General features: G+C 49.5%; 1 protein-coding gene across 1 annotated transcript in view; it reads left to right on the forward strand.

Annotated features, from left to right (window-relative positions):
- The first annotated feature begins 422 nt into the window (after positions 1 to 422).
- Positions 423 to 14694, forward strand: part of ntsr1 (neurotensin receptor 1 (high affinity)) — an 88036-nt gene continuing 73764 nt past the window's right edge. The window contains exon 1 of the mRNA XM_072434272.1: positions 423 to 1085. Coding sequence (XP_072290373.1) covers positions 435 to 1085 — 651 coding nt within the window. The 5' untranslated portion in view covers positions 423 to 434. The remainder of the gene's footprint in view (positions 1086 to 14694) is intronic.

Raw genomic sequence — 14694 nt, forward strand, 5'->3', positions numbered from 1 at the left:
TATTTGGGTCAACAATGGAATTATATATATTTTTAAAAACACCTCATGTTAAAAGTGTTAGACAAAAAAAAAAGAAAATGGGAGAGTGAGAAAGAGGGGACCAGGGAGAGAGAGGTTTCATCTGTCACGCGCTGCTCTTGCCCGGGAGAGCACGCGTGTCGATACCACACGGGACGCTCTGCGGTGGTCCGGGCTCCGGTGTTTCCTACGGTTTCCAGGTGAATCAGCCGCGCACAGAGCGTGAGGCGCGCACACGGGGCTGTGCGTCACGGCGCGGGTCACCGCCTTCTGCTCGTGCCGAATATAAAGAGCTCCGGTGCCGCTCCACGCACTCCAGATCCAGTGGCACGTGAACCCTGTTTACGCGCTGTCTCCGAGCTCCGCGTGGATCCTCACGGCTCATCAGGACCATCAGGACCATCAGGACCCGCACCATGGCCGCTCCACGTCCTGCCGAACTGAATCTGTCCCTTGAGGACCTGTCCTGGAGCACGCTCGCGCCCAGGCTCTTTGTGAACGAGTCCGCGCTGAACCGGACGCTCGTGGAGGACCTGGACGTGCTCACGGACGTGTACACCAAAGTGGCGGTGACGGTGATCTACGCGGCGCTGTTCGTGGTGGGTTCTCTGGGGAACTCGTTCACGCTGTGGACGCTGTTCACGCGCAGGAGCATCCAGAACCTGCAGAGCACCGTGCACTATCACCTCGCGAGCCTCGCCGTGTCCGACCTGCTCATCCTGCTGCTGTTCATGCCCATTGAGCTCTACAACTTCATCTGGTTCCACCACCCGTGGCTGTTCGGGGACGCCGTGTGCCGTGGATACTACTTCCTGCACGACAGTTGCTCGTACGCCACGGCACTGAACATCGCGAGCCTGAGCGTGGAGCGCTACATGGCGATCTGTCATCCATTCAAAGCCAAGAGAATCATGTCCCGCAGCCGCACCAAGAAGCTCATCAGCGCCATGTGGCTTGCGTCCTTTGCACTGGCCGCGCCCATGCTCGTGGTCATGGGAGAGAAGCACGACGGGGGGACACTGTGCACGGTCATCGTGTCCTGGGGCACCATCAAGACCGTGATGCAGGTGAGTCTTTACGCAAAGAGTCTTGTCTGTACGCGCGGTGAGTCTGGCTCTTTACGCGCGGTGAGTCTGGCTCTTTACGCGCGGTGAGTCTGGCTCTTTACGCGCGGTGAGTCTGGCTCTTTACGCGCGGTGAGTCTGGCTCTTTACGCGCGGTGAGTCTGGCTCTTTGGGTCTTTACGCGCGGTGAGTCTGGGTCTTTACGCGCGGTGAGTCTGGGTCTTTACGCGCGGTGAGTCTGGCTCTTTACGCGCGGTGAGTCTGGCTCTTTACGCGCGGTGAGTCTGGCTCTTTACGCGCGGTGAGTCTGGCTCTTTGGGTCTTTACGCGCGGTGAGTCAGGCTCTTTGGGTCTTTACGCGCGGTGAGTCTGGCTCTTTGGGTCTTTACGCGCGGTGAGTCTGGCTCTTTGGGTCTTTACGCGCGGTGAGTCTGGCTCTTTACGCGCGGTGAGTCTGGCTCTTTGGGTCTTTACGCGCGGTGAGTCTGGGTCTTTACGCGCGGTGAGTCTGGGTCTTTACGCGCGGTGAGTCTAGCTCTTTACGCGCGGTGAGTCTGGCTCTTTACGCGCGGTGAGTCTAGCTCTTTACGCGCGGTGAGTCTGGCTCTTTACGCGCGGTGAGTCTGGCTCTTTACGCGCGGTGAGTCTGGCTCTTTACGCGCGGTGAGTCTAGCTCTTTACGCGCGGTGAGTCTGGCTCTTTACGCGCGGTGAGTCTGGCTCTTTACGCGCGGTGAGTCTGGCTCTTTGGGTCTTTACGCGCGGTGAGTCAGGCTCTTTGGGTCTTTACGCGCGGTGAGTCTGGCTCTTTGGGTCTTTACGCGCGGTGAGTCTGGCTCTTTGGGTCTTTACGCGCGGTGAGTCTGGCTCTTTACGCGCGGTGAGTCTGGCTCTTTGGGTCTTTACGCGCGGTGAGTCTGGGTCTTTACGCGCGGTGAGTCTGGGTCTTTACGCGCGGTGAGTCTGGGTCTTTACGCGCGGTGAGATTGGCTCTTTACGCGCGGTGAGTCTGGCTCTTTGGGTCTTTACGCGCGGTGAGTCTGGCTCTTTGGGTCTTTACGCGCGGTGAGTCTGGCTCTTTGGGTCTTTACGCGCGGTGAGTCTGGGTTGAAGTGGGGTCGGGAAGAGTCTGGAACATAAAGTCTTTGGGCCTGAGGAATGAGAGTCATAATTGCGCTGGTGCTTTGCCGAGGTGGTGTAATATGTCACTGAGGTTAATAAGTCAGTGTGATATTGTGTGGATCAGTGCTAATTGTCTTCTGCTGCAGACTCGGGACAAGCATAATAAGCTCTTTGCCTGAGGAGAGAAAAGTGTTTTAAATATGTGCTCAAATTATAACATTGTTTTAAGGAATAGAAACACTGTCTGTCCTAAATGTAACATGTTTAGCTTTATAAACTCTAAACTCATTTAACCAAAGGTTTCTATAAGAGGTCATTTTCTTTACTTATGATGGTTCTGTGAGGTTTGTGTTTTACTTGAGAAAGTAAAAAAAAAAGTTACACCCTAACCCTAACCCGCAGTATAATCTCCGCTTTTTATGGATTAAATAGGTGTAAGAGCCTTAAACCCGAACCCTTAAACCCTTAAACCCGAACCCTTAAACCCGAACCCTTAAACCATACCCAGGTGGTGAGGGAGGTACATTTACTGTCTGGTGTTGGCCTGGCGTTAACGACAGGGCTTGAGGTGGAGGACATCATGGGTATGAAGCCCTCATGGAGAACATTTAAATTTTTGCGATTAAACTTTTTAAACTTGTAGATTATACAGTGTCACAGGTGAGCAAACATTTACATAGTTTTTCTCCTAACGACGACAAAAACTTAGGCTTAGGGTTAACCCTCCGGACCGATAACTTCCGTTCCAATCGCGTTTGTGTGCTCGTGCTGACCGTCTATGTAAGATAAGATAAGATAAGATAAGATATTCCTTTATTGTCCACACATGGGGAAATTTCATTGTTGCAACGCAGGTAGATACAGAGGTAGATCCAGAAGAAAAGAACAGATCACTGATATGAAGTTTTGAAGTAGAAGATCTCCTATAAAAAAAAACTCCCATTTCCCAACACGGGGTGGAGGGGGAAATAATAAAGATAAAATAAATAAATAAATAAATACCATTGCATGTGACTGCACATGAATATGTGCAATTACTGTTGTGATTCATGTAACTCTGTCACAGGCAGTGTGTTGGGCTCCTAACACCTTTAACGCTGTCAGAGGCAGTGTGTTGGGCTCCTAACACCTTTAACCTGTCACAGGCAGTGTGTTGGGCTCCTAACACCTTTAACGCTGTCAGAGGCAGTGTGTTGGGCTCCTAACACCTTTAACACTGTCACAGGCAGTGTGTTGGGCTCCTAACACCTTTAACTCTGTCACAGGCAGTGTGTTGGGCTCCTAACACCTTTAACTCTGTCAGAGGCAGTGTGTTGGGCTCCTAACACCTTTAACGCTGTCACAGGCAGTGTGTTGGGCTCCTAACACCTTTAACACTGTCACAGGCAGTGTGTTGGGCTCCTAACACCTTTAACACTGTCAGAGGCAGTGTGTTGGGCTCCTAACACCTTTAACTCTGTCACAGGCAGTGTGTTGTGCTCCTAACACCTTTAACACTGTCACAGGCAGTGTGTTGGGCTCCTAACACCTTTAACGCTGTCACAGGCAGTGTGTTGGGCTCCTAACACCTTTAACTCTGTCACAGGCAGTGTGTTGGGCTCCTAACACCTTTAACGCTGTCACAGGCAGTGTGTTGGGCTCCTAACACCTTTAACACTGTCACAGGCAGTGTGTTGGGCTCCTAACACCTTTAACGCTGTCAGAGGCAGTGTGTTGGGCTCCTAACACCTTTAACCTGTCACAGGCAGTGTGTTGGGCTCCTAACACCTTTAACGCTGTCAGAGGCAGTGTGTTGGGCTCCTAACACCTTTAACACTGTCACAGGCAGTGTGTTGGGCTCCTAACACCTTTAACTCTGTCACAGGCAGTGTGTTGGGCTCCTAACACCTTTAACTCTGTCACAGGCAGTGTGTTGGGCTCCTAACACCTTTAACGCTGTCACAGGCAGTGTGTTGGGCTCCTAACACCTTTAACACTGTCACAGGCAGTGTGTTGGGCTCCTAACACCAGCAGACAGGCAGCAGGCCCATCATTATTATTTTATACATTTTTATTTGAATATGATAAAGTCGAATGAAGTTCTTCTTCCTCCAGTACTTTGGGTACAAATATCAGAGTGGTATTTGTACCCAAAGTACTGCTTAAAATATGTATATTCAAAATGAAAAGTACACAAGACAAATACAAATACTCCATATCATTAGAACAGTCTCTTATACAAACTGTGATTGGATAAAGAGTTTAAAGCCGAATGAAGGTGTCTGCATGTTCTTTAAGCTCCGGCCAATCAGAAGAGGCGATGCAGTGAGGTCATGTGTTCGCAGCTTTAGAGGAGAGATAGAGGTGAGACCACACTTTCCTCCACTTTGGACAAACGTCAGAGCCAAGAGTCTGTATGGTGTGAACGTTGTGTTTAAGAGTGATTGTGTGGGATCAAAAGGCTCCAAATGTTTTTGTGTCTGTTAAAGACCTAAGGGTGAAAGAACAATACATCATCTTCATCATCTTCATCCTTTGTAACATGTGCAAGTCACTATTTATTATAAAAGTATAAAAACACAAAACAGACAAATGAAAGGCGTCTGCACTCGAAGCAGTGAAACGTTGTGGATCACGTCAGAGCGAGAAGAGGTCATGTGTCCTGGGGGCGGGGCCTTAAATTATGGACAAATGTCAGAAGCATGAAATGTTCGACTGTACGACCGTACGACAAAAGGGGCGTGGCTGTCCGTACGACACAAGGGGCGTGGCTGTCCGTACGACACAAGGGGCGTGGCTGTCCGTACGACACAAGGGGCGTGGCTGTCCGTACGACACAAGGGGCGTGTCCGTACGACACAAGGGGCGTGTCCGTACGACACAAGGGGCGTGGCTGTACACAAGGGGCGTGGCTGTCCGTACGACACAAGGGGCGTGGCTGTCCGTACAACACAAGGGGCGTGGCTGTCCGTACGACACAAGGGGCGTGGCTGTCCGTACGACACAAGGGGCGTGGCTGTCCGTACGACACAAGGGGCGTGGCTGTCCGTACGACACAAGGGGCGTGGCTGTCCGTACGACACAAGGGGCGTGGCTGTCCGTACGACACAAGGGGCGTGGCTGTCCGTACGACACAAGGGGCGTGGCTGTCCGTACGACACAAGGGGCGTGTCCGTACGACACAAGGGGCGTGTCCGTACGACACAAGGGGCGTGTCCGTACGACACAAGGGGCGTGGCTGTACACACGACACAAGGGGCGTGGCTGTCCGTACGACACAAGGGGCGTGGCTGTCCGTACGACACAAGGGGCGTGGCTGTCCGTACGACACAAGGGGCGTGGCTGTCCGTACGACACAAGTGGCGTGGCTGTCCGTACGACACAAGGGGCGTGGCTGTCCGTACGTCACAAGGGGCGTGGCTGTCCGTACGACACAAGGGGCGTGTCCGTACGTCACAAGGGGCGTGGCTGGGAAGAGTCAGATCTCAGGAGTCATTCATCTGTTGTCGGGGAAAACAGGACGATAATTATCTTTGTAGAAACGATGCTCGTGTCCTAAACGAAGCAGCTCTTTTTAAACCAGCTGCTGTTTCATGTGAGAACGTCTTGTGTTTCGAGCTTTTAAACCAGCTGCTGTTTCATGTGAGAACGTCTTGTGTTTCGAGCTTTTAAACCAGCTGCTGTTTCATGTGAGAACGTCTTGTGTTTCGAGCCTTTAAACCAGCTGCTGTTTCATGTGAGAACGTCTTGTGTTTCGAGCTTTTAAACCAGCTGCTGTTTCATGTGAGAACGTCTTGTGTTTCGAGCTTTTAAACCAGCTGCTGTTTCATGTGAGAACGTCTTGTGTTTCGAGCTTTTAAACCAGCTGCTGTTTCATGTGAGAACGTCTTGTGTTTCGAGCTTTTAAACCAGCTGCTGTTTCATGTGAGAACGTCTTGTGTTTCGAGCCTTTAAACCAGCTGCAGTTTCATGTGAGAACGTCTTGTGTTTCGAGCCTTTAAACCAGCTGCTGTTTCATGTGAAAACGTCTTGTGTTTCGAGCCTTTAAACCAGCTGCTGTTTCATGTGAGAACGTCTTGTGTTTCGAGCTTTTAAACCAGCTGCTGTTTCATGTGAGAACGTCTTGTGTTTCGAGCTTTTAAACCAGCTGCTGTTTCATGTGAGAACGTCTTGTGTTTCGAGCCTTTAAACCAGCTGCAGTTTCATGTGAGAACGTCTTGTGTTTCGAGCCTTTAAACCAGCTGCAGTTTCATGTGAGAACGTCTTGTGTTTCGAGCCTTTAAACCAGCTGCAGTTTCATGTGAGAACGTCTTGTGTTTCGAGCCTTTAAACCAGCTGCAGTTTCATGTGAGAACGTCTTGTGTTTCGAGCCTTTAAACCAGCTGCAGTTTCATGTGAGAACGTCTTGTGTTTCGAGCCTTTAAACCAGCTGCTGTTTCATGTGAGAACGTCTTGTGTTTCGAGCTTTTAAACCAGCTGCAGTTTCATGTGAGAACGTCTTGTGTTTCGAGCCTTTAAACCAGCTGCAGTTTCATGTGAGAACGTCTTGTGTTTCGAGCCTTTAAACCAGCTGCAGTTTCATGTGAGAACGTCTTGTGTTTCGAGCCTTTAAACCAGCTGCAGTTTCATGTGAGAACGTCTTGTGTTTCGAGCTTTTAAACCAGCTGCAGTTTCATGTGAGAACGTCTTGTGTTTCGAGCTTTTAAACCAGCTGCTGTTTCATGTGAGAACGTCTTGTGTTTCGAGCCTTTAAACCAGCTGCAGTTTCATGTGAGAACGTCTTGTGTTTCGAGCCTTTAAACCAGCTGCAGTTTCATGTGAGAACGTCTTGTGTTTCGCGCTTTTAAACCAGCTGCTGTTTCATGTGAGAACGTCTTGTGTTTCGAGCTTTTAAACCAGCTGCAGTTTCATGTGAGAACGTCTTGTGTTTCGAGCCTTTAAACCAGCTGCTGTTTCATGTGAGAACGTCTTGTGTTTCGAGCTTTTAAACCAGCTGCTGTTTCATGTGAGAACGTCTTGTGTTTCGAGCCTTTAAACCAGCTGCAGTTTCATGTGAGAACGTCTTGTGTTTCGAGCCTTTAAACCAGCTGCAGTTTCATGTGAGAACGTCTTGTGTTTCGAGCCTTTAAACCAGCTGCAGTTTCATGTGAGAACGTCTTGTGTTTCGAGCCTTTAAACCAGCTGCAGTTTCATGTGAGAACGTCTTGTGTTTCGAGCCTTTAAACCAGCTGCAGTTTCATGTGAGAACGTCTTGTGTTTCGAGCCTTTAAACCAGCTGCAGTTTCATGTGAGAACGTCTTGTGTTTCGAGCCTTTAAACCAGCTGCAGTTTCATGTGAGAACGTCTTGTGTTTCGAGCCTTTAAACCAGCTGCAGTTTCATGTGAGAACGTCTTGTGTTTCGAGCCTTTAAACCAGCTGCAGTTTCATGTGAGAACGTCTTGTGTTTCGAGCCTTTAAACCAGCTGCAGTTTCATGTGAGAACGTCTTGTGTTTCGAGCCTTTAAACCAGCTGCAGTTTCATGTGAGAACGTCTTGTGTTTCGAGCCTTTAAACCAGCTGCAGTTTCATGTGAGAACGTCTTGTGTTTCGAGCCTTTAAACCAGCTGCAGTTTCATGTGAGAACGTCTTGTGTTTCGAGCTTTTAAACCAGCTGCTGTTTCATGTGAGAACGTCTTGTGTTTCGAGCCTTTAAACCAGCTGCAGTTTCATGTGAGAACGTCTTGTGTTTCGAGCCTTTAAACCAGCTGCAGTTTCATGTGAGAACGTCTTGTGTTTCGAGCCTTTAAACCAGCTGCAGTTTCATGTGAGAACGTCTTGTGTTTCGAGCCTTTAAACCAGCTGCAGTTTCATGTGAGAACGTCTTGTGTTTCGAGCCTTTAAACCAGCTGCAGTTTCATGTGAGAACGTCTTGTGTTTCGAGCCTTTAAACCAGCTGCAGTTTCATGTGAGAACGTCTTGTGTTTCGAGCCTTGGTCAGGACTTTAAACCGCTCTTACATTTAAACCGTTCTTACATTTAAACCGTTCTTACATTTAAACCGTTCTTACATTTAAACCGTTCTTACATTTAAACCGTTCTTACATTTAAACCGTTCTTACATTCACCAGTGAAGAATGGACAATACAAACTCTAGTGCTTCATTTCTTTGTCTCCTTCATTGTTTCCAGAATGCAGGTGTTATCCATCAGTCTGCCCCAAGGCAGCTGTGGCTACAATAGTGTGGCGTGAAGGAACGACACCGTGAAGCTCTTAAAGCCTCTTCAGAAACATGATTGTGAGGCTGTGGTTGAGTTCAGTCAAATGTATTTTGAGTCTTTAACGGCCCGCGGGCCAGCTGAGGCCCTTCAAATCAACAGAACGGACCCCAGTTCCAAAGGACGAGGCCCCTGAGAAGAGAATGTCCTGGACTTATGCCTGACATTGGACTTTTGTTGGTAAAACCTTTTGGATTTTGTTTTTCACAAACATCCAGAATGTGTCATTAGTGAAACAGATGTTGAGAGTCGGGGACATTTTCAGCAGCTGCAGCGCTGCTTTTATTCCACGTACTTGAAAATGTGGGACGTGTGCGGTTTAAGTTCACTTTATGCTGAGACTTCAGGAAACGGGCGTGTCTGATCGAGCAGGAGACGTTTGTGTTTGGAAACATTTGTATCGACATGAAATGAAATGCTGCTGGATTCTGGAGTTTCTGTGACGGGGTTAACGTGCGTTCAGCTTTGTGGCGTTCAGCTTTGTGGCGTCCAGCTTCGTGGCGTTCAGCTTCTTGGCGTTCAGCTTCGTGGCGTTCAGCTTCGTGGCGTTCAGCTTCGTGGCGTTCAGCTTCGTGGCGTTCAGCTTCGTGTCGTTCAGCTTCGTGGCGTTCAGCTTCGTGGCGTTCAGCTTCTTGTCGTTCAGCTTCTTGTCGTTCAGCTTCTTGTCGTTCAGCTTCGTGGCGTTCAGCTTCGTGGCGTTCAGCTTCGTGTCGTTCAGCTTCTTGGCGTTCAGCTTCTTGGCGTTCAGCTCCTTGGCGTTCAGCTTCGTGGCGTTCAGCTTCGTGGCGTTCAGCTTCGTGGCGTTCAGCTTCGTGTCGTTCAGCTTCTTGGCGTTCAGCTTCTTGGCGTTCAGCTCCTTGGCGTTCAGCTTCGTGGCGTTCAGCTTCGTGGCGTTCAGCTTCTTGTCGTTCAGCTTCGTGTCGTTCAGCTTCGTGTCGTTCAGCTTCGTGTCGTTCAGCTTCGTGGCGTTCAGCTTCGTGGCGTTCAGCTTCGTGGCGTTCAGCTTCTTGGCGTTCAGCTTCTTGGCGTTCAGCTCCTTGGCGTTCAGCTTCGTGGCGTTCAGCTTCGTGGCGTTCAGTTTCGTGGCGTTCAGTTTCGTGGCGTTCAGCTTCGTGGCGTTCAGCTTCGTGGCGTTCAGCTTCTTGTCGTTCAGCTTCGTGGCGTTCAGCTTCGTGGCGTTCAGCTTCGTGGCGTTCAGCTTTGTGTCGTTCAGCTTCTTGGCGTTCAGCTTCTTGGCGTTCAGCTTCTTGGCGTTCAGCTCCTTGGCGTTCAGCTTCGTGGCGTTCAGCTTCGTGGCGTTCAGCTTCGTGGCGTTCAGCTTCGTGGCGTTCAGCTTCTTGGCGTTCAGCTTCTTGGCGTTCAGCTCCTTGGCGTTCAGCTTCGTGTCGTTCAGCTTCTTGGCGTTCAGCTTCTTGGCGTTCAGCTCCTTGGCGTTCAGCTTCGTGGCGTTCAGCTTCGTGGCGTTCAGCTTCGTGGCGTTCAGCTTCGTGGCGTTCAGCTTCGTGGCGTTCAGCTTCGTGTCGTTCAGCTTCGTCTCGTTCAGCTTCGTCTCGTTCAGCTTCGTGTCGTTCAGCTTCGTGGCGTTCAGCTTCGTGGCGTTCAGCTTCGTGTCGTTCAGCTTCGTGGCGTTCAGCTTCTTGTCGTTCAGCTTCGTGGCGTTCAGCTTCGTGGCGTTCAGCTTCGTGTCGTTCAGCTTCGTCTCGTTCAGCTTCGTCTCGTTCAGCTTCGTGTCGTTCAGCTTCGTGGCGTTCAGCTTCGTGGCGTTCAGCTTCGTGGCGTTCAGCTTCGTGGCGTTCAGCTTCTTGTCGTTCAGCTTCGTGGCGTTCAGCTTCGTGGCGTTCAGCTTCGTGGCGTTCAGCTTCGTGGCGTTCAGCTTCGTGGCGTTCAGCTTTGTGGCGTTCAGCTTCGTGGCGTTCAGCTCCGTGGCGTTCAGCTTCGTGGCGTTCAGCTTCGTGTCGTTCAGCTTCGTGGCGTTCAGCTTCGTGTCGTTCAGCTTCTTGGCGTTCAGCTTCTTGGCGTTCAGCTTCTTGGCGTTCAGCTCCTTGGCGTTCAGCTTCGTGGCGTTCAGCTTCGTGGCGTTCAGCTTCGTGGCGTTCAGCTTCGTGGCGTTCAGCTTCTTGGCGTTCAGCTTCTTGGCGTTCAGCTCCTTGGCGTTCAGCTTCGTGTCGTTCAGCTTCTTGGCGTTCAGCTTCTTGGCGTTCAGCTCCTTGGCGTTCAGCTTCGTGGCGTTCAGCTTCGTGGCGTTCAGCTTCGTGGCGTTCAGCTTCGTGGCGTTCAGCTTCGTGTCGTTCAGCTTCTTCTCGTTCAGCTTCGTCTCGTTCAGCTTCGTGTCGTTCAGCTTCGTGGCGTTCAGCTTCGTGGCGTTCAGCTTCGTGTCGTTCAGCTTCGTGGCGTTCAGCTTCTTGTCGTTCAGCTTCGTGGCGTTCAGCTTCGTGGCGTTCAGCTTCGTGTCGTTCAGCTTCGTCTCGTTCAGCTTCGTCTCGTTCAGCTTCGTGTCGTTCAGCTTCGTGGCGTTCAGCTTCGTGGCGTTCAGCTTCGTGGCGTTCAGCTTCGTGGCGTTCAGCTTCGTGGCGTTCAGCTTCGTCTCGTTCAGCTTCGTGTCGTTCAGCTTCGTGGCGTTCAGCTTCGTGGCGTTCAGCTTCGTGGCGTTCAGCTTCGTGGCGTTCAGCTTCGTGGCGTTCAGCTTCTTGTCGTTCAGCTTCGTGGCGTTCAGCTTCGTGGCGTTCAGCTTCGTGGCGTTCAGCTTCGTGGCGTTCAGCTTCGTGGCGTTCAGCTTTGTGGCGTTCAGCTTTGTGGCGTTCAGCTCCGTGGCGTTCAGCTTCGTGGCGTTCAGCTTCGTGGCGTTCAGCTTCGTGGCGTTCAGCTTCGTGTCGTTCAGCTTCTTGGCGTTCAGCTTCTTGGCGTTCAGCTTCGTGGCGTTCAGCTTCGTGGCGTTCAGCTTCGTGGCGTTCAGCTTTGTGTCGTTCAGCTTCTTCGCGTTCAGCTTTGTGGCGTTCAGCTTCTTTAAGTGCTCTGTGACAGTTTAATAGGGTACAAGTCAGATCTATGAAGAGGCAAGGCGATACAGATAGAACACGTTTGTTTGAGCAGTAAAAACACTTGTGAACGCAGATCATCTATTGTCTAAGTGAAGGGTTTATTTAACACCATCTCAGAGTCTATTCTTAACATTTACATAAGACTAAACACGAGTGTTATTTACACTGGGCAGATCCTGAGCAACATAAACACTTTATAGAGTTTATTATGGCGACGTGATCATGTCATCGACCTCCTCTGCGTCTGCCATGTAAACTTCTGTCCATAAAAGTCCTCATGCAGCGCCCGTGTTTGTTTACTGTGCGTTTGCAGCGATGGCGAGGGAATTCTGAGCCCTGAGCGACTTCTGAAGCTGTGGGAACAATGTTCTCATCAATCTGCAGCAATCTGGAGGAGAGCGCGTGGGGGGAGGAGGAATGCTGTACCTCACCTTGTGAAGTGTATTTGTGATATCCGGGTCACTTTATTAGAACCTGTCCCCGAGCAGACGCTCAGACCTGTCCCCGAGCAGACGCTCAGAGCCGAGCGCAGGTTTTGACTGCGTTTGTGAGCTTCAGTTCTACAACATCTGTTCTGTTTGAGTCCTTAAAGTCGCTCTCGGGTTTATTGACCTTTATTTACGTCCTTCTGAGACAGAGTCTAATGTAAATGTTTTAGAGGGCGGAGCTGAAGTAACCCTGACCCGGGAGTCCGAGCCAGGACCGTGTTGCTGTGAGGCGAGAGTGCTCTGTGGTACGGCCGCAGATTCAGCCACTCTTTGTGTGCAACAATAATATATAGATATAGCCGCAAGCGGCAATGATCGGCCCTCGCCACACCACCGCCACGCCGCAAGAGGAGGGGGCGTGGCTAACGCGCCCCAATTGTCCTTTTATTACGCCTACTGCTGAATCTGTGACGCTGTCACATCTTCTCCCCTTTGTTTTACATCAAAAAGACATTTTATTTTGAATTCTTGGCAAAATGTGCGGCTTTGCCGCACAGACACCGTGACTCTTTGAATAAAAATGTGGATAACTTTTGATGGTCCTGAAGATGAGTCTCACCACATTTCAGGTTAATATGTCTAACGCCCTGAGGGGGAGGAGTTGGTGAAAGTCTAAAGTGTAAACATGTTCTGGCGATTTCCCCATTGGAATAACATGGGAGGTGTAGGGGGCGCTGTGGCGCCAAATTAATTTATTTCACTTCAAGTAGGTTTAGCGCAAAGAGTTTAACAACTGATTCTAATTTGACGCAATTCGGACTTTATCTGCGCAAACGGCAGAAATGTTAAATTTGGGAGATTTCTGAAATTCTTGCTACAGTTTGCGGCTTCGCCGCACGAGATCGTGACAGGGTCAAAGTCATTTGAATAACTTTTGATGTCCCACTCCTCAGTAGCATTTTCACCAAATTTCAGCTTTTTAGAGCCAACGCCCTGAGGGGGAGGAGTTCGTAAAAGTACGACGTTTGGAAAAACTCCAGAGTCATGCTTAGCCTATTGTTGAACCAATATGGCCGACATTTGGTTGGGCGGACGGCGTTGCCGTAATAATATTTTTTACTTCTCTTGTCACCATCTACTTCTGCGCCAAATTTCATGATTCTACGATCAGATTTTTTTGGGGTCATCTCCCATCTCTCAATGCATTTTTGGTACATTTGGGGCTGACGAGCAAATTTTTATTTTAGAAAAGGGAAATAGAGGCACAATTTTTAGAGGTGTGAACATTTTTGTGACTTTTCGTCAATGTCACTGGGTAAAAAATAGGGAGGTTGGTCCCAAGAAGAAGAAGAAAGAAAGAATATTAAAGCCGCAAGCGGCATCCAACGGCCCTCGCGGGCCGCCGGCCTTCCGACTCTGCACTTTCGACTTGATAAAGATGGCGCCCTTATTGTGTGTTGAATTAAAAAATAACTTGACAGACGGCGACACATTGGACATGGCCAATCCAGTGCAAATGAACACAAGTGTCAGTCAAATGTGCGGCTCCGCCGCACAGAGACCGTGGCACTTAGAATATAAAGATGGATAACTTTTGATGCCCCGCTTGTGTAGATGATTCTCCCCAAATATGAACTTGATCGGGCTACAAAGAAGAAACAATCACGTTTACACAGCCAGAATAAACATGTTTATTCATCTTTAAATGTATATTTACTTATAAATCATGTAATTCAAACCTACAAATAATCTTTGGGATTAAGGAATAAAGAATTTGATGATTTAAGGGACACGCTGGAGAGACTATGTCTCCCGGCTGGCCTGGGAACGCCTCGGGATCCCCCCGGAGCAGTTAGAGGAAGTGTCTAGGGAGAAGGAAGTCTGGGAGTCCTTGCTCAGACTGCTGCCCCCGCGACCCGGCCCCGGATAAAGCGGCAGAAAATGGATGGATGATTTAAGGGATCATCTCAAAATGGGTTGAAGCTGAAAAGACTTAATATTTTTTTGTCTTGGGGGGTTGAACCTACATTTCGTCTTTTTGTTGCTTTGAAGCTTCAATAAATCGTTGTGTCAGTCATTGTTTTGAAATGCTAAAAAACTCTCTCAGCAACGAGCATTAGAACAACATTAGGCGGCTGGTGCGGCGCGGAGCACGCGGAGTGTGTACGGGGGAGCACGGCGCACCGCGGCCCGTGCGCGCACCGCGTAGTGTGATCACGGCGCTCAGTGGCCTGTGCGAGGGAGCACCCGCCCCGCTCCCCGCGCCCTGGACCATGTGGATGGAGTAAACAAACATGCAGTGACATTATTTGGAGAATTCATAACTTCTACTGATAAACAGACCAAAGGATGTTCAGGGACTAAAGGTGAAGCAGGTCCATCAAGATACTATCGTTTTATCAACGCCTAAACATGTGATGTGAAGCCATCACAGCTTCAACCCATTTTGAGACGATCCCTAAGATGGACAGTAATTTGTATCTGTTATTTGTCATTAAACTAATAAGATCAAAGTGAATACTAATGATGCTTCGTGTCTGGAGGACATTCTTTGCTGGTGTGGAACAGATGAGAACACAAAGATCAGCGAGTCCACATGGAGTGCTCACTCGCACTTGTCTTACTCCTCTTTTCTCCATTTTGAAGAAATTTACTAGATTAAAACTATAAAAATGAAGGTTTTGTTCCAGTCTCTGTTTGATGATGAAATAAAACAATCTCTAGATTTGTATTGGAAGGAAAGACACTTTAAATCTGATTTAAACCTCTGCAATTATCAAAAGAAAAGCTG

Source organism: Eucyclogobius newberryi, unplaced genomic scaffold (assembly GCF_026437365.1).
Source record: "Eucyclogobius newberryi isolate DKJ021-1_F unplaced genomic scaffold, fEucNew1.0.hap1 SCAF_61, whole genome shotgun sequence".
NCBI lineage: Eukaryota > Metazoa > Chordata > Actinopteri > Gobiiformes > Gobiidae > Eucyclogobius > Eucyclogobius newberryi.